General features: G+C 35.4%; 1 protein-coding gene across 2 annotated transcripts in view; it reads right to left on the bottom strand.

Annotated features, from left to right (window-relative positions):
* Positions 1-21,259, bottom strand: part of exoc4 (exocyst complex component 4) — a 447,737-nt gene that overhangs the window by 288,280 nt on the left and 138,198 nt on the right. For both annotated transcript variants that reach the window (XM_028814392.2, XM_028814398.2), the window contains exon 10: positions 6,165-6,261. In XM_028814392.2, the coding sequence (XP_028670225.1) occupies positions 6,165-6,261 (97 nt within the window). The remainder of the gene's footprint in view (positions 1-6,164; positions 6,262-21,259) is intronic.

Below are 21,259 nucleotides of genomic sequence, written 5' to 3'. Positions count from 1 at the left end.
ACATTGCGTCTTTGTGGACCTGGAGAAAGCATATGGCAGGGTGCATTGAAAGGAGCTGTCGTATTGTATGAGGAAGTCAGGAGCGGCAGAGAAGTACGTAAGAGTTGTACAGGATATGTACGTGGGAAGTGTGGCAATGGTGAGGTATACGGTAGGAGTGACTGATGCATTCAAGAAGGAGGTGGGATTACATCAGGGATCGGCTCTGAGCCCTCTCTTATTTACAATGGTGATGGACAGGTGTTCAGACAAGACTAGACAGGAATCCCCGTGGACTATGATGTTTGCCGATAACATTGTGATCTGTAGCGATACTAAGGAGCAGGTTGAGGAGACCTTGGAGAGGTGGAGATATGCTTTGGAGAGCAGAGGAACGAAGATCAGTAGGAACAAGACAGAATACATGTGCGTAAATGAGAGGGAGGTCAGTGGAATGATTAGGATGCAAGGAGTAGAGTTGGCGAAGGTGGATGAGTTTAAATACTTGGGATCAACAGTACAGAGTAACACGGATTGTGGAAGAGAGTTGAAAAAGAGAGTGCAGGCAGGGTGGAATGGGTGTAGAAGAGTGTCAGGAGTAGTTTGTGACAGATGGTTATCAGCAAGAGTGAAAGGGAAGGTCTACAGGATGGTAGTGAGACCAGCTATGTTATATGGGTTGGAGATGGTGGCACTGACCAGAAAGCAAGAGACAGAGCTGGATGTAGCAGAGTTAAAGATGCTAAGATTTGCACTGGGTGTGATGTTGATGGATAGAATTACGAACGAGTACATTAGAGGGTCAGCTCAAGTTGGACGGCTGGGAGAGAATGTGTTGGTTTGTACATGTGTTGAGAAGAAATGCTGAGTATTTTGGGAGAACGGTGTTAAGGATAGAGCTGCCAGGCAAGAGGAAAAGAGGAAGGCCTAAGAGAAGGTTTATGGATGTTTTGAGAGAGGAAATGCAGGTGCTAGGTGTCACAGAGCAAGATGCAGAGGACAGGAAGATATGGAACAAGATGATCCACTGTGGCAACCCCTAATGGGAGCAGCCAAAAGAAGAAGAAGAATCATATATCTTAGACAAAAATTTAAGTAACTAGAGGTTTACAAGAAACTTCAAATAGTTAAATAAAACAGACAAGTGTCAAAAGTATCTCTGTTTTACAAGTCTGTTTACTTTTGTTTGGAATGCAATGCGGTAATGATAAACACTGAATGCACGGATGTGCATAGGGGAATTATGTATGATACAAGAGGGAAATTATTAAGAAATAATTCATTAAAAGAAAAAAAATTGTAATTTTTGCCATTTAAATCCTTAAAATGTATTGAAAACCATGTGAAAGCAAAGAACATTTTCTTATTAATATGCATTCTAAAACGAGAAGTAATGAAATAAAAATCAGTGTATTGCTAATTCAGCTCTTTTAAAAAAGAATTAAAACTAACTTAAGTAGAACAATCTGAATATAATGGAGAGTTTTTATGGAATAAACAGCAATAACACAATGATAATTTAAAGAAGATATAAGAAAAGAGAAAAAGTTTATACATATTTCATATATTAAAATTAATATTTAACCAAGGCATTTTAAGTGTCTGAATTCCATCTTTAATAAAAATGAACACAGATCTAAAATAATGTGCCCTCTGCTCCTTAAACAAAAACTCATTCAGCATCACTGCAAATTTGTTTTTGTGTTCCATACCAAAGTCTTTTAATTGCATACAGATCTTAATGAAATATGGCTGATATTTATACAGCAATGATCCTGGAGGCCTTGACACCCAGTAGCCAAACATTGCTCAAGTCTATCAGGATCACTGGCATTTTCACCAACAATTAAAACGCCATTACTCTACATGCCCCCTAGGGAGACATGGCATCTGTTCTCACACATCCATGCAATAAATACACTGTACTTTAGGCCTGCCACAGATTAATTGAGCACATGCAAAAAAAAAAGGTTTATTGAGTTGAAGAGTCATGTGCCTCTTGAAATGCCAACTCAGTCAAGACTGAATAGCTGAGAATAAAATGTAAAATGTCAATTTGGACCGACAAGTCAAAAAAAAAGAGATTCTTTCTGTTTAAAATGCACCAAAACCATGTTAATGAGGTTGGATATTAATAACTGCTTGGTTTGAATTATACAGTATCTACACAACTGTAGGACAAAGAATGCCCCCAGCTTACTACATATTCAATGACAACTGCATCAAATTTCTAGCTATCACCAATGTACTTTATAGGCAATAAAGAGACATTGCAAAATTCATGGAGAATTATATTGCATTAAAAGAATTTCAATTAGAGTAAATAAAAAGCAAACTAAACACAAAAATAATAATACAATAATACACAGGCATTGTGGCTTAGTGACGAAGGTTCCAGCTACCATTTCAGTCCCCACCTCTGGATCAAGTCACATTAACTGATTGTTTTCTAATTATGAAAGTATGGACCACATGCTAATCTTAGAAGCTCTTTGAATTATGGTGTATGCCAAATAAACATCAATTCTATATATTTTACATGTAATGAAATGCACAAATCTAATTCTTCTTTTTCATTTTTAGTTAGAAATAATGTTGTACATTTTTGGACTATTTTTGCATATCTTGAACAAACAATAGTAATGTACTGTAAATCAGCTTAACATTTGTAAACACTTTGTGAGTAGATGTCCAAAATACTTTGGTTAGACAAAAACAACCATAATATGATTTTAATAACAGAATCACAATAATCCAGCTTGAAAGTTTAGGAGCTCCTACAGCAGTTCTTCAATGTTAATTTTTACTATGAAATCCCTGTTTAATAAAAGCAAATACTGTATCTTGTAAAATTTTAGACATAATCCACAAACTATGTATATGTATCATTTAGAAAAAAAAGTATTCAACAGAAAAAAACGTAGTTAAAGAAGAACTAGCTAATGTGAATAAACTAAATGAACCATTAGCTCAGTCCACAGTGGTCTAAAACAATTGAGTTAGTTAGAGACCAAAAATTCCATAATCGATAGTCAACCTGTTTCAATCAATTAACAATTTTCAGCCGTTAAAATGAGACACTAATGTCCTTAGAATTTGTCTGCATGCACCCACAAAAATATATTGCTGGCTGGAAGCATGGAACATGCTGTCATGTGTACCCAAAACATGCCAAGGAGATGACACAGAAAAATTATTTTATAAATTATATATTTATAGTGGAAACTCTTAGTTGAGCTAATTAACATGTGCGTAAATCAAATCTTCATACTCTTTCACTTAACATAACCTGGCAAATTTCTCAGTCATTGATGATATCTGTTTTGCTCCCTGATGTAAAACAACCAGACATGTAGCTTAAATAAAGCCCTCATGAGTGATTCTACGTGAAACAGTATGTCTCACAACAAATCTCTAGTAGGTATTGCAGTGCAGCAATGTAATTAAATTTTCCAAAGCAAATTTACTGTTATGATTTGCTAAACTTTTTTTTAGGCTGAAAATTTTTTTTTGACATTGAAGTATTTTTCTCTGAGGTTTTGAACTTTTGAGAATATATTTGTGTTTATTTTCAACATTTTTGTTTGAGCCTTGTTAATTTCATGCTTGTAATGCTTTGAAAAAGAATGTGACACCAGTTTGGTTTTTAATGGGTGCCACCATTTTGTTATATTTTGTTATGTCATTACAATCAGACACTAGGGGCCATGGTCATGGAAGTCACAGATGATGGTGTTATCAGCATGATCATATAAAGGTCAGCATTATGAATACCACTTTGTACAAGACTACAAATAAAACTCTAAAAACCTTTAATATGTTTTCTTAACATTTCATTTAAGGCATACACTTACTACTTTCTACTACGACTTCATGACAAAAATTTAGGATTAGACAATTTTGGTTCTGAGGATTTAACTGGCTTTTGAACACGTGTGTTTGCTGACTATGTATCTGCTGGTCCCTGGCATATCAGCTTTTGTGGACTGCCCTATTATTTCTTTTCTTTGGCAGAATATTTGCATTAATCTTATAATCAATAAGGTTAGCTGGTTTAAATTCTAAATGTAATTTCATTGAACACTGGTTAATGTTAATATGACTCAACTGGATTTGGCCTTCATATGTAATTCTGGTGTTCTCAAATCCCTCTGCAAACCGTAGATAAAGAAAATATAAGAATAAGTACCACCATTATCATCTGTCTATATAATAAAATGCTTATGTCTGTGTGAGTGTGTGTGTCTCTCTCTCCATGGTCCCTTGGAGCAATATAATCAGTTAGTGTTGTTATGGTTGCTCAGTCAAATACAATTGAGACAGTGCTGGATAAGGGAAGATGTAGGTGGATAGCTGAGAGTTGCCTTTAAACACACAAAGCATTTACAAGAATACTAATGGTGTTTATAAAAGTGGGTAATGGGGGCCTTTACAGACTTTACAGGAAAACAATGAAAGAGGAAGCACCAACCAACATGGGTTCAGACACACAATGATACCAAAGAATGTTGTAGAAAACATGCTGAGGGTACATACATGGCAGTTGTTCTAAGGCTGCATTCACAAGTATTTTCTCTGGTGCAGTAGCTCGCTGATTCACCTTCTTCATAAGTACATCATCATCAAACTCCTTGTTAAACATCCAATATCCAGACTGTGACTTCACATTCCTAAACCTCAAGCAGTATACCCCTCACTACAATCAGTAAGAAATTATGTAACTTCTCTCAATTAAGTCAATTAAGCTCATTAAGAGAAGGCTTCTTTGTAAGCATTGTCTTACATTTATCTTTTTACACACTTTTCTCAAAAGACATAACAGAAATCTATAACACAGCTTACTGAAAAAGTGTTGGTGACTCTAACAACTCAAATTACTGTATATATAAAGTTTCCTGTGATTAACCAGTGTCAGTGCTTAGCGAAATGCTGGAAGTGACCGCAGAAGAAACTAAAAGGTTCTTTTCAGGGCCACCTCAACAGCATTCAACATAAAGTGGCTAATTCCATTCTTTTACACATTAGAAGCTCAGCTGTTGTGGAAGATTCAGTTCATTCCACCTGCTAATTCATGTATTTATTTCTATTGCCATAATTCAACAATAAATGCAAAACTACAAGTGGAGATGATTGATGGAGCAGTACACAGCCAAAACTTCTTTCATAAACCTTTTGTGATTGGTTACACACCTATGCTCAGTTTAGTTTACTGTAGTAAAATTAATTCACTCCGTATTAAGGAAGGATGACAAAAATAAGGAAATATAATTGTCTCTATTGTCAAAAAGAAAATGAAGTGAAGGGTTTTATAATGTTTTGACAAGGTACTAACTACACAATAGTGTGCCAGTTCTTTCCTGACTTTTCCCACTAAGTGATTCACTGTCATGATGCTAATTTGTTCTAAAACGTAGTATTCATAAACGTGTTAACTGTGAACTAAAGTTTTATAACGAAGCGGCACTGCAGGTTCTCCTTTAAAACTTAGTAGAAACGTGCATCATGATTTCCGTTAGAATATTAGGTATGGACTTAGGAGAATGATTTTTGAGTGTAAAAGGCAATATCCTTTAAGCTGCAATAAATAGATATTAAACTTGTTTTAGGCTTGAACTAAGAATATATCTACAGATCAGCCAAAGTGAAGTAAGAAATTCTCTCATAAAAACATAATTAGCATCAGAACTCAAGCGTAAAGATTGTGCCACTGAAATAAGTGTTGATTTCTATAACTGGTACAATTTTTGGAAATTCATCAGCCCAGAAAAAACCTACAGAGTTTTGAATGGCAATGGTCACAATACAGCTCTAAAATTGAGCATAAAGCAAACTTGCAGGATTTCTATCCTTCCTATTGTCGGTACACCTATACTGACATCTCTTCATCAACCTTCCACTTTAGAAGGTGTCAGGCAAGAGTGCTTTTCAGATTTTCTTTACATTGTATAAAGACTAATTCAATTTAGAAGATGGCACAAATGGTGATTGGACCTAGCAAAGGCCACATATCAGACACAAGTAAACACCAAGTACATTTTTTAGAAGAGCAAGTAACACAAAAATGTGAAATATCAAATATTTTGAATGGAAGACACCAATGAAAAAAAATGTTTACAATGTGAGATTTTACAATTCATTATTCAACCAAAGCTCCACACAGAACACAAAAGAAAATGTGTTATTACCTCAGTAAAGGCTGAAAGATGATTGTAATATTTCTTGCTCCAGGTTTGCAGACAAACTTGGTTTCCCCTCCTTCAATCAGATTATCATCTGCACCACCTACATCAAATTCCAAAAACAGAATACTGTAAACATCAAAGAACAAAAATGTACCTAAAATAAATCTGAAAAATGCTCAGTATTGAAAACAGAATAATTTAAATCAAAAAGTATAAAGTTACTGTATCTTTGAAATGTATTACAGTTTTGTTCTGCTAAACACTCTTTGAAATGTATTACTGTTTTGTTCTGCTAAACGCTATAGGAAATAAAATATTTAAAATAAAGCAATTACTGTATTGCTTTAATGTATTAAGAAAGTTCTGGAAGTTTGATATTTGCTTTAACACTTAAAAGCATTAATTTTTCTAAAAATGTGTAGGAAGGAAGTGACCTGGAAGACTTGAAAGTAATTATTTACATTTTATTTTTCTGTACAACAACTTATTTACGATCAAATAACAATGCTACCAATAATCAAATACAAACATTGCCCATTTCCTCTGAACTACTAGTGAATTTCCACTTTAAAAATGTCTTGCGTCTGATTTTACTGTTGCATACTACTATAAACACAGACCTAACTCCACTCATATTTACATATACATTTCGAATCAGAAGCAGTATTCTTTAATCTTAAAACCCAGACATGAAGAATATCTTATAGTCAGTCTTAGGTATGAATAATCAATTTCTTAACCAGTGTGTGTGTATGTGTGTGTTTATATATATATATATATATATATATATATATATATATATAACTCATTTAAAAATACAGGTGATATTTTTAAGCCACAATACTGAAGCATATACCTAGTAGTGCTGAAACCCTACAAGACCAAGTTGTCTTTGACTAAGAACAAAGCTTCTTTTTTCAGCTGAAGGCCTAAATGCTAAACTCTGTACTTTACATTTAATCCTGTCTAATTGCAAAGTAATGCTGAAATCTTTAAAAAGAATTTTAAAAACATATTTTTTGCAGTCCTTGTTTTATAATATAAATTCAGACCTTCATCTGACAAAAATCAGCTGCAGCTGTTTCAATCAGAGTAATGCTACATCTTGGTAGTGTCTATTGGGCTCGTAGGTGTTCAGTTGGGGACAATTCTGAGGACAATGTACATGTCTGCAAAGACAATGACCAAAAACCCACCTTAACATGATGAAAAAATGGTGTATTTTAGTGTATTGGTGAAAGAGAAGAGCCTAACCTAGAAGAAAGTTTACTTTGCAAATCCTGTAATTCATCTTGACTTAAGGAAAAGAGTGGTATCTTATGCAGACAGACTAGACTAGAAACAAAGCTATAAATGATCAACTGAATAACCTTCCACTGACAGACAGTATACAATCTACCAAAACCATGAGATATGCCAATGCAAAAAAAAACCTCAACTTGGACAAGAAAAATTTCTTAGTTGGCCTGAATCACCTCAACCCCTTGAGATGACAGAAACCAACAGAAGGTGTCAGGTTGTAAGAAAAGGTTTGTAAACTATAGTAATTTCACAAAGTTCACTGTTCACTAACTTTTTTTTGCAGTTGCATGTATCATTACTACTTTGTACTTATGGTTCCAAAGGCTAATAATACTGCAGTAACATAAGGCAAAAGCCAGCAAATGTATTAACAAGTCTGGTCTGGTTACTGAAGTTACTCTGTTGAGTATATTAACATGTATACTAATATGTATTTATTAGGTAGACTTCCAGGTTTTGTAAGATCTTTGTTAAACTGTACAGGAAATTCCAAGCACAAGACCAAAAACACTCATTTTATTATAACTAGTGCAATTGTAGACCTAAAGTTGTTGTAAAAGGCGCTATATAGAGCCAGACCCGGCACAGACTGACGCAGAGGCACGTGTAAAAACACACAAGTACTTTTATTTTTCTTCAGCTGGAGGGCATGTCTTCCCCGTAATCCCTCCAGCCACAACACAGTCCCAAAAGCACTTCAATACAGCACAAACAAACCAATCCTCTGGCACCACCACTCCTCCCAGGCAACCTCGTCCTCTTCCTCCTGATTCTGGCTCCTGAGTTGTGGATGCTGGCCCTTTTTATAACCCACCCGGAAGTGCTCCAGGTGCTTGATCACCTGTTGCGAATTGCACTTTCGGGCGGGGCTGTAGAGGTGTCCATAAAGGCTCCAGGATCCATGCAGCACCCCCTGGCAGCCACCCCAGATCCCCACAGGGTTGTGGAGAACTCCATCTCCCATGGAGCCCTGTGGGAAACTGAGGCACCAATGTCACCCAGGGAGGCTGCCACCAAGTGTCCCGGGGGAGGTACTGAGGAGCCCATGGCTACTCCCCCAGAACATATGCAGCAGGGGCATCCTGGCCGGGCATAGGACCTGGCCACCCGTTACACTGTATTGCTCTCTGACCTATATAACAACACACACTCACTGATACTTGCTAATAGAGAAAGAGAGCTAATTCTAACTGTAGTAAACTGCAAGAAAAGAAGATCTTACAAATCAAAGCTAAACTTTTCTTACTGGTTTTTAGGCCAGAAATCTTCCATTACCATTTAATTGCTACAGTTTATTACTTGTTTTAATAAGAATTAAGGGAAATATAAGAATATGCCTTTAACCGGGACTGTACCTATCACTCCAATTTTGTGCTTTGCATTGTTTAGTTTATTACATTTTTTTCTTATATATTCAATTTCCGTGTAAAAGGCATTTTATAGTAACTGAAAACTCAGAACTACAAACTGTTTTCAGATGTCATTAAGATATACAAATTCCAAACTGCTTCAGAATTCCATTTTAGAACAATGGAGTAGCAAAGTCTATTATGGTAGCATCACAAAGTAAGGCCAACACTCATCCCAGATGCACAAACACATACACACAAATTTATTCACATAAAAACATTAGAGCTGCCAATCAAACTTGAGTGAAAAAAAACCCAGAGCATTCTGACAACATCTGAACACAGAAACAAAAAGCAAACTCTACAAACAGAAAGACTGGTCACTGGACAAGGCCTCTGGAGCCACCAAAGAGCATTGATTTCCTGTTCTGTACAGTGCATGAAGTATTTAGTACTAATATACAAGTGTCTAGATATTCCATTTGATAATCTATTATATAACTTGCATTTCTAATCCCTCTTGTCAAAATACAGAAATAGCAACTTCCAACTGTACTGTTACATTTACTAAAAATCACAAAACCTTCTAATAAGGAGAAATATGTACATTTACATAGAATGTACTGTAACATTGAATTTATGCTTTATAATAATAACTGTCTCAAATAATAACAGAAATATAATCATTTAGAAAATTGAATTGTATTAACCTGAGGGATTATCAAATGCAGTTAACAATTTATCTTTCACAATTTAATATTCAAATATTGATAAACTGGGAAAAAATTATATAATACGGTATATACTTCAGTCTAGATTAATTCTGTTCTTCTACTGCAAACTATAATCAGAGAGAGAGAAAAAGGAAGATGACATTTTTAACCTTTAAATATGAAAAGGCATGACAGAAGTAGCATTTAATTTGAGAGAACACTCATTTAGTTCCCCAAATGTCTTAGAAAAGGATGTTAAAATAAAGAATGACAAAAACTAATTCCCCAAAAATCCTGTGCAGAAGCTGCGTCAGAAAGATCCAGACAAGCAGCCAATTACTGAGAATTTTCTGTGTATCACATTGAAATAGGTGACAAGCACAAAGAAATAATCTTATATGGGGATGAATAGGTTACAGGTAATTGAATATTCATTTTGCATTTTTAATTGTCTATAAACACTTAAAACTGTGTGACATTAGACAGCTGAACAATTAAGTATTTCTCATATATGAACTGACTCTATAATCTATATCTACAAATCACTTCAGAACATATTCCAATGCATATACAATACACCTGGAGTTCATTTTATATATTTTATCCTTTATCATTATGGGTATTAAAAGAACAATCAAAATTGGAAGGAAAGTTTTTTTTAAAATAATGAATTTTTGCTCAGAAAGATGACATATTAATTCTGAAATCTCGAAGGATCACTTTCTGTCTACGTCAACACCAGGGTTGCCCGCACCCCCAAGAGAAACGAGATGTTATTTCAGGGAGTGTGACAAAGAGGAAAGCTGCATCATGATTCGCCAAAAATGAGTAACGTGTATTGTCCTGACGTTATCGTGGTACAATCGGTGTTTTGCAGTGTGTCATCATTTGTAGGTCATTTACTAGTTAGTGTTCCTGTTCAGTGATATGAAAAGAATCAAACATTGCACACGCAATTGTCACCTGGGAATAGGTCGCAAAAATGTGTGCTCTCATGGGGTCCTTGCTGCAGATGGAGCATTCATAAAGGCAATAACGTATTTTAAGAGAAAGGCATTTGGCCCTTGCAACCATCTACAGCAGGGGCCTCAGTCACAGTCATGGAGGGCCACAGTGGCTGCAGGTTTTTGTTCTAACCCGGTTGCTTTAATTAGAAAGCAATTCTTGCCAATAATTTAATTTCATGGCTTGTTGGTGCTTTAACTCTGCTGTGTCAGGTATTTCTCATATCCTAGATTTTCTTCCCCTTTCTATGGATATCATCCAAATGATTTGAAGGCTAAAATGGATGAGTAATTCTCAGTCCTGCACTTTTTTCTATTCACTTTCCTTCCAAGCATTTAATTAAACCCAATAGTGCATGATAAATACACACAGGTGTAAATGGTAAGCTAAATGGAGAAATGCTGGTCTGTTTTGTCATTTGCATGTTATTGCTAATTGGGAGCCATTAAAAAACAAGAATATGGCTGTTTAAGACTAAAATAAGCAATAAGGGATGAAAATCTTAACAAGTGAGACAACTAAAATGAAGCAGAAGTGTTACTTGAGCAATAAGTGCTTCTTATTAAGCAATTGAGTTGGAGCAAAAACCTGCAGCCACTGTAGCCCTCCAGAACCGTGATTGATTTTTGCATGGGGGGCTGAATTGGATGCAAAACCTGCTGTTTACACTCTGCCCATCTCTCCTGTTGCCGGTCCTGGCAGCACAGCAGCACTCTTAAGTGTGTGGTGCATCTGTTTTTGAACTGTGGTACAGGTGTTATTGGAGGACAAAGCTGCTCAAGTGTGTTTCATTGCTTAGCAATGCACTAGCACCCAATGCTTCACAGGGGTGTCTAATCCCCCAAACCCTTCAATTGCTGACCGAGTGTCATTTCCTCACAGCAGTTGATGCTACCCAGGACACCCCAACACGCCGAGTTATCAATTAAGTGTCTAAGTTTCACAGCAGAGACATTTACAAAATTACTGAGATTTATAAAGTTAAATTACTGAATTTATACTTAAATTTTAGGCACTAAGTAAAAACCTTATTTTATAGTTCAATCTGTTTACCCACAGTACTGTATGTGGTTCAATTTGTGGTTCCAAAATTAGAAATTTGACATTACTTATGCAAGGGCTGCAAATATAAATCAAACATTTTCTAGGAGTGTGGAGCATTGAATAGATCTTGAATCACTGATTAAAACTGAAATTAGAGTGCCATGCAATTTTTAATTGTCTGCAATCTCTTAATATTCATATTATCTATATACTGTATATATCTCTCTATATATTGGTACATATAAATATAGATATATGTATATATAGTTTAACTGCGGAAGAAAACTAGATTCTTACATTTAAAATATACTATTACTGTATCATTGAGGAGTAATACTATAATGAATAATGGTGGTATATAATTTGAATATAAGTTATTATAGGGAAAAATACAAATATTTGTGACTAATATTACAGTGTGACCAAATCAAAATGAAAAAAGTAAAAACTGATTATTCATTTAAGAAAATAAGAGCAATGTACAAACAACTGAGAAAATATCTTTATATATCTGAAAAATGTTAGAATTCTTCACTCAGATATGTTCAGTGGCTTCCAATCATATGAGTTTTACTATCTACATCAATGTAGTTCCCATGCACCTTTTTCTTTGTTAAACACCTCATTTTCTTATTATTCAGAAAAAAAGCACAAGGACAGTATAACATCATCCAAAATCATGCCTCATTTTTAGCAAATACATTGAGAGCATATACTAATATTATTATCTGAAACACAACTTTAATAGGTATAATTATTGAACAGAAAATAAGGCAATCAACAACTGACCAAAAACAGACACCAGAATACTAACTGTAGGAAAAAATATTCAGGAAAAATAAAAATCAAAAGCAAACAGCTTTGAGTCTTGACTTGTTGATCATTTTCATGCCTTGTGTTTAGCACTTTTCCCCATTATTGTATTGTTTACATACACAAAAGGAATAAAGACCTCTTTATTAAAAATACTGTTTATTTCAAAAACATGCCAGTATTTAAAACTTCAGAAAGGAGAGCACATAGACCACCGGTTCCCCAGAAACCTTCAAATTAAACAGACCAAATACTCCCTATTTAATAAGTGACTGCATAAAAAGCTATCCTTAAATGGTAAAAATGTTTTTTTGGATTAGATTTGAATGATATAGTGCAGGGTGTAGTTCACTAGTTCACTTGCAATACTGAACCTCCTTGGTGTTAACCCTGAGTATCACTCTGGCTCAGAATTTTATGTAAACACATTTATGCCCAAGTAAGACTCTGGGTTACTTTTAATGATCTACTTTACAGTGTCAAGCCCAAATAACTCTCAGGACAGTATGCTTCTGCCAACTAGTGGATGAAATAACATGGTACAAAAAACTATGAATATTTCTATGCGTTCTGACACTTTATGGTAACTAATCAATAGTCAATAGAGTGATTCAGAGGCTTCAACCAAAAATGAAAAGCCTAAAAGCCAGTTTTAGAACAAACTGGAACTGGACTATTGCTTGAATAGAATGATAGTGATGATGATGTGAATTGGTCATCAGTCGTTAAAACACACATTGAAAGTGACACCTGTTCAGTAGTCACAAATAATAAATATGCATTGAGACAAACCTGAGTAAATTTGGTTTAAAACTGGGTTGAAACAATTTGATGGCTTTCTGAGCGTCACATTGAATGAAGGCGGCCCTCAGAGTAGGGGCAGTTATTTTTAACTGCAAAGAGCAGTGGTGCTCTTGTAAACCAAGTATGATAGAGAGCAAGCTTATCATTACGATAAACTGTCTACTGCCAAAAAAAGTCTAAAAAACACCCTATTAAACATATAAATGTGTGTTGCGCATGTTAAAAATAAATGTAACCTGTTCCAAGTGAAAAATCTTTCTGTAAAGTCAAGATTATACATTAACATTTGAAAATGTCAATGGAATAGTGGTAAAATTGAACAGTACATTGTTGCAGGCGCTGCATCTGCTCTTTGATGTTCAACAGTGTAGGAGTACATGTACAGCTAAGTGAATTGGAAGCCACATTCGTAAAAATATGAATTTGAAGTAAATGATGCGTTGCACCCTGTCAAAAGGACTGCTACTAAAAGACCTGATGCTAAACAGCCACAGGAGAGGCAGATTTCAGGACTCAAACCACCAGATTCAACAAGTCTGCCTAACAACACCAATAAAAGCATGGACAAAGCTGCGCAACATCCATCGAATAACTAAAGTAAGTTAACATGTTGGAAATCCAAACATGCCACGTCAGAATATAACCACTGCATTTTAATACATAGTATATACAGTACATAGGCCACGATCCTTATCTGAACTATTGTTGCTGTTGAACACCATATAGCGATACAACAGTCAAAATAATAAAGAAAGATATGGTAGCAGACAGAAGTACTTCTCAAACGTATGGAGCCAAGTATCTGCAGTGTGTGTGTGTGTGTGTGTGTGTGTGTGTGTGTGTGTGTGTGTGTGTGTGTGTGTGTGTTTGTCTGTCTCCTATGTCACAGCACTTATTACAATGTGCAAATTATTCATTCAGCTTCAGTTACCTTGTGCCACTGATTTCCTGTATTGATAACTGCATTTTTATCTCTTTATTTTCTCCCAACATCAAGTCTTTTCTTCCATTTCTTTTGCTCCCTCCCTGGAAGTACGTCAGTTTAATGTGCACAGACTAGAAAAATTGGGTGCGGATGTTTGAGGATGAAGCCCTGTGGGCATAGCCTTTGCAGCGGCAGATTTTGCTGCTGTTCAGTACACTTTTAAATGAGTTGTCCACAGATAATGTTTTCTTATTTGATGTTCGTGTTTGATGCCAGATTTATACTACTGCTGACAATCCTGCACCTCTCAGTTTCCCATTTACATATAACTCTGATGTAAAGATGTCTGTTGATCATATGGATTATTATACGATTGTCAATGATAGTCATGTGAAGAAAATAGATGTTAAAATGGACCACTATGCTAAGTAAAGCACAGTTGCTGGCAGCCTGTCACTGCAGACGACATGTGGGTGTTTTTTTGTCTCCTGATGCCACATGGCATAGTGGTTCAACCAGTCCAGGAAAAGTACTGGCCCATAAACTGCATGCTGCACACACCAGTTTTTGTTTAAGTTATGAGTGTCATTTTTCACTCATTACAAAATACCTGCATTTCACTACTTACAGTACGTAGTCTCATTTTCATCAAAGCAATAATGGGGGGCCTATCATGTCTCGATCAAGTTAAAGCAATAATGGGGGGAATCACTGTGAAATCTCAATCACGTTGAAGCAATTGGGAGAAGGGTGGGGATGTCCCCTGTGAAGTCCAAATCACAATTAAGCAACAAGGGGGGCTTGGTCCACAGTAATATCCGTTTCTCATTTAACCAACAAGTGGGTAGGTAATTTTTCTTGTGCAGTGATGATCATGTCAACATAATAAGGGGGAGAGAGGGTTAATAAGGTTCTGTTTTATAAGGTCTACAGAACGTATATAGTAGAGAGCATTGAAGAAAGGGGGTTGCATTAAGGGATTGAGATGACAGATGAATTACATTTCCAGTACCAACAGAACAATGGACAGTTTCTATACCTTACCTGAACTGCCTGAGATTTTACTTCAAAGGAAAACTGATGCATTCAAAACTGTACAACCAAACCACCATAATATACCTGGTGACTACTGTCACATGAACGCAACAAGCTGCAGAGTGGTGCAGTAGCTGTGTGGCAAAAAGGCAAAATTACTGTGATCAAGTGGAAGGTCAGGAAAGACATCTACCTCCTAAGTACTGTTCACAATGCAGCAACTGTCAAATGTTAATGTCAGAAGAAATATTGAAGTCGCTATGCTGTGCACTGTGGTTAGGCTACAGTAACACAATTAGGTGGTGCTGATTGTGGGGGTCAAGTAATGACATACCACCCTGTCATACTCGAGCAACAGAAAAAAATGACAAAAAACTTTTCAACATCTGCTCGGACAGTGCCTAAGTTTGTTGCCGACCTGTTTCAAAACATATCACACGAAGCATGTATACTAAATCTCCATCTGTACAGCAGTAGACAGTTCACATACCTTTTCTACTAAGATTATGTTGCCATTTTGGTATTGGTGTTTGGAATGCAGACACTGAAAGAACATTCATTCTCAGCACAGTCAGTGTCTTTGAGCTTTGATTTGAGTATAGCGGAATAACTTCATTAGTTCGTAATACTAAAAGCTGTGTCACAATTTAAAAAACAACCAAAACATAATTCTCTGTGCGCATGTTGTGTATGTCTGTTGTATAAGTCAGGAGACACTGCCACCTGCAGCAATACCCTGACAGAATTCATGCTGCCAATACAACTTTTGCAACAAAGGTATTAGTGCAACAGAAAAATCAATATTCTGTTACTGTCAGGAAGCTATTTCCACAAATGCACCACAAAACATAGGACATCCCATTTATAAAATGTCAGTTACCCCACCATTATGGCATTAGTTAATGTAAATGATTTTTCAACTTTTGTTAATAGCAATGTGTATTTGTTGTATTATATCTCTTCTACTGTGCTGAAAAATAAACAAATAATTGATATGTAGGTGATTATATTGGTTTGAGAAACCACTAATCTATTTGGTTTGTGTTGCTAAGCTTTATAGAAGATGAATGCATCAGTCCAGGTACTGAAAGCAAAAACTGAAAGAAGTGTAATAACCTCAAATCTGCATAACCATGGACACAAAGGATAACAAATACATTCAGTGTATTTTATCCCTATACACAACTTTAACAATGAAAGATTAATACCTAAATAAAACACACAAATATTGCCATGACAAGTTTCCAAGAAATTACTTTTGAAATTACATAACTTCAGCCTATATTTCAACATTTTCAGGAAACAGAGAGAGACAGGAATTAGTGAAATTTTATAATTTTTTAAATATTTATTATTTACTTAATCTAAATGTACATGATCTGGCGAGAGTAACTGTTGAATCTAACTTTTAAGTTTTATATTTTATCAATTTACAGACTTTGAAGCATGACCTACAAAAATCAAAAAAGCAGGTCATCTTAACTTGATGAATTAAAAATAATCTGGGTACAATTTATCTGAAATATAGCTGGACTTGAATGTTCATGTGTCCTTGAGAGACAGCAGGCAGAATCGTTTTTGTTGTAATTATGCAATATTCAGGAGAACAACATTTTCAAACCTGCTTAATCCAATTCAGGGTTAGAGTTAATGTAACTATACCAAGATGAAATATGAAAAAAAAAATACAATTTGAAAACAAAAATTAAACAGTCACAAAAATAAAGAGTAAATATATTTATTTACAAGAGACAATTTAAAAAGTCTGCGGTGAGTTGGCACCCTGCCCAGGATTGGTTCCTGCCTTGTGCCCTGTGTTGGCTGGGATTGGCTCCAGCAGACCCCCGTTACCCTGTGTTCGGATTCAGCGGGTTGGAAAATGGATGGATGGATGGATTTTAAAAAGTGATTCGGAATGCTTATACTGTGTCAGCCTTTAGGATAAATATGGTCTGGGCTTTTGTATGATTATACTTTAAAGGTAAACTTATTATGGACTGTGAGATCATTTTCTATGAACTACAAAAAATACAGTTTTATGTATGAAGCACCAGAAATATCATATTTAGAAAAAAAGATTGGCAGCTATTTTCATTTATCCAGAAACATGTCATGAGTATAGGCAAATGCTAGAACAATCAGATTTATTGGCAGATGTCTTCATTACACAAAATAACTGGTAACAAATGCCGTCAATATACTAAACCAAACAAAACAAATTATAACCCCTTTAAAATAATGACAATGAACATTCACATTCAAATGGCAACAAAATAATTCTCAAGTTTGAAAATTATAACAATTTATACAACTGAAAGCTACTAGATTTTAATTAAGTATACTCAGAGCTTATCTTATTGCAATTTTTGAAAAGCAACTTCAGCACTTTAATTAAAAAGTAATAAAAATCAATGACTTTGCCCACAATTACCACTAGGCCATTTGCAAGTAATTTTGCTATGTAAATTCTAATAGCCTAAGCTGATTAACAAACCTAACCAGTTGGATTCATTACAAATGCTGAATTGCCCCAATACATTCTACTGCTGAACCTGACACTAACTGGGTTAATAAGGAAATTATTGCTGTAGAGTTTATTGAAGCATAGCATGCAAAATCAACCATGGATTTGGTGTTTCCCTTATTACATCAAGTCATCCGAAACTAATAAATATAATTGATAGAGAATGGATTCCAGTCAGTGGATAAAGATTACTTTGGAGGTAAAGTATGTCCATGGTGGCATTCAAATGAATGTAAACAAGCCAAAATAAATCACCAACATCTTACATGCCACAGGTTTTTGTATTTCTTTCTCTAATGAAAGTTAATTGATTTAATCTATTATGATATTATTTACTTAGGAAATATTATTAAATTAAATTAAATAATTTCTGGGCAATGTGAATAATATTAATAAGAGGACTTGTCAAACATAATATCTACTCCACTAAACCAACTATAAACTTTGAATTGTGAAGGAACTGACATTTTGCAGAAGGTTTCTCAGTGATGCAGAAGTGACTTTTCATGACATATTGCAATATTTTAATTCCATTTACAGGTAACTGAAAAGAGATTGTGAGAAATTCTAAATGAGATATGAAGGTTCCTGAGTGTACATATAGTATGTTCACAAAAAGACAATTTCTTGTTATTTCTTAACATGAAGTACAAACAAAAATACTTTAACATAATGCAAACAACAAAGAAAGCCTGTTGTATACAGTATATCCCCGGTTCCAATGCTGTACATGTGCATTTGTTTCATAATTCTACAGTAATAATGCTATCATTTTTAAAAAGTGTTAGTTTATTTTTATCTTAATCCAAAAAGATACAAAATTTAGATAAATTACTGTCATAAAGCTATGCTTTATACAAATAAATTTGTGCTATCAAATTTTATTAAAAAAAGGATGCAATAACACATGATTTCAGATTACATAAAACACCATAAAACAAAACAACCCCCACTGACACCCACCCATCCCAAAAGAAATAAAAATGAGACAGGAGAAGAAGGAAAGAAAATATGAAGTTGATGGGACAGCCAATATACACACCCCAAGAAGGCCAGCATCCAGAGAAAAAGAGAGAAAAGAACAAACTGCATGGCATAAAGCCAGTCTTGGATAATAAAGCTGGAAGAGTGTTTAACTTCATAAGATGAATGCATAAATTAAACACAAAATCTGGATGCCTTTTTAAAGTAACAATGAACACTAATTTCATTTTTTAGGTATGATGCTGATTAGCTGCATTACTCACCTTACTTTTCTAGTTTTCAAAATTAAATTTTTAAAAAATTAAATAAAACTAATGACAGCAATCTCAATCAAAATTAGAGAGGGAATCAGAATTTACTTTATTGTCCAGGTACACTAATGAGTACTAAGAATTTGTCTTGTAAGTATTGGTGTAACATAAAAGGACAACAGGTCAGGTAAGGTTGGGGAGCATACACTGCTACAGAGCACTGCCACACCCACCACACAACAAAACAGCTCGGGATCCCGGTTGGCAGCCCCTCAGACATAAATGCAGTCCAGTCCCACCCTCCGGAAATGACCCTCTCTCTGTTGCAACCAGGTGTTACATGGGCGTCCCCTTGGCCTGGTCCAGCCACTCAGGTCCTCAGCAATGAGAATCCTGATAGCTGGGTCACCCTCAGGGAATCGCGCCACGTGGCTGTAGTGCTGTAACTGATGCTTCCTCACAATGCAGGTAATGTGCCTCATTCGGGACTCTGTGAGCAATGGCTCATTCGACAGAAAGTCAAACTAGTTGTACCCAAGTATTCTCCAAAATGACACAGCACCAAAGGAGTCCAGTCTTTGTCTCAGGTCACTGGATAGCATCCATGTCTCGCAACCATATAGCAAGACAAGAAGTAGCAGGACACTAAATGGACCTTTGTACATTGGCCAAAACATACCCTATCAATTTTTCATCCTCTTAACGGTTCTATAACTATGTGAAAAACTGAGGTCTGGCATAGACACCGAACAATCATGCTGAAGTACTTCTGAAGTTTAAATGCCATGGAAAAGATGGAAGACCTGCTAATGTAATGATTCTTGGAAAACAAGCCTGTTTACCAGGTTGCATAGGAATTTCCTTACATTCCTGTCTATCCCAAACCCTTACATCCATCCATCCATTTTCCAACCCGCTGAATCCGAACGCTGGGTCATGGGGATCTGCTGGAGCCTATCCCAGCCAACACAGGGCGCAAGGCAGGAACCAATCCCGGGCAGGGCGCCCCGGATAGGGCGCCAACCCACCGCAGGACACACACACACTCACAGAACAAGCACACACAAGGGACAATTTAGGATCGTCAATGCACCTGACCTGCATGTCTTTGGACTGTGGGAGGAAACCGGAGCACCCGGAGGAAACCCACACAAACATAGCGAGAATATGCAAACTCCATGCAGGGAGGACCCGGGAAGTGAGGCAGCAGCACTGAAACCATTACTCCAGTAACAAATGCAATTTCATAATTGTAAATGCAGATAACTACACAATTTAAACAACATTAGTATGCTGTATTACTGTTTCTTTACTTTCAAACTAATGAACAATCTTCCCTCTTTCCTGGCCAGGCTAGCTGTTGACTATGAAATGCACCTATATTTCTAAAGATAATAATAAAGGAGCATTATTCAAGCTATAATCATATTCTAGATACTATGTGTAAAACTAACAGGTTTGACTGTGCTATTACAAGAAAAAAACCCTAGATCTAATGGAATTGACTCTCTGAAGGTATATCTCACACTAATTTGTGGTAAAACTCTCTTCAAACATATAATACAAATAAAAAAATGTACCAGATTCTATTTGACTTTGCTTACACAGTATGAAGAGGTAAATGCAGCTGAAATAAATAAGCCTGAAGACAATCAAAATCTAATACACATATTTAGACTACCCAATATTTTAAATGGTACATATAATGGAAATGTTAATGATAAAAAAAAATTATTAGTAAACAAGTAACCTTCTGAATTACAGTTAAGGCAGCTTGAAGACAGCAAGACCCTTGAATGGTATAAAATATTAAAACCAAGGCACAAATAGGCTTATTCTAAAGATGTCATGGTAGTATGTGACAAACCTTCACTGTATCTCTCTGTGGGTATCGGGGGGAAAAAGGAAAATCTCCTCTGCAAAAGTAGATAATCCAGGATTAAAGTGAGTTATGTATTATTTTTTCAGGGATCTCGTGCTGAGAAAATATCACTATGTAAATATATTGCTGCTTTTATAGAGGCACATTGTCAGGAGATAATATACCTTAAGTATTATTTTGTAAAATTCACATTCGACAAATTACAGAAAAGCTTAACTACAGTATATCACTCAATTCAGTTTTACTTTAAATAACTGCTATTTAAATGAATTTCAACAAATGTAAAACCAGGACAGAACATGAGTTTAGTGTATTTTTATATATATATATATATATATATATATATATATATATATATATATATATATATATATATATATATATATATTTTATTAATTTTATTGTAATCATTCCGTACAAATAGATCAATTTTGACAAAAAATAGGATTGAAAACAAATCAAACCCC

The sequence above is a fragment of the Erpetoichthys calabaricus genome, chromosome 1 (assembly GCF_900747795.2).
Source record: "Erpetoichthys calabaricus chromosome 1, fErpCal1.3, whole genome shotgun sequence".
Taxonomy (NCBI): Eukaryota; Metazoa; Chordata; class Cladistia; order Polypteriformes; family Polypteridae; genus Erpetoichthys; species Erpetoichthys calabaricus.
The sequence above is the reverse complement of the archived record's forward strand: the minus strand, read 5'-3'. Positions and strand labels throughout refer to the sequence as shown.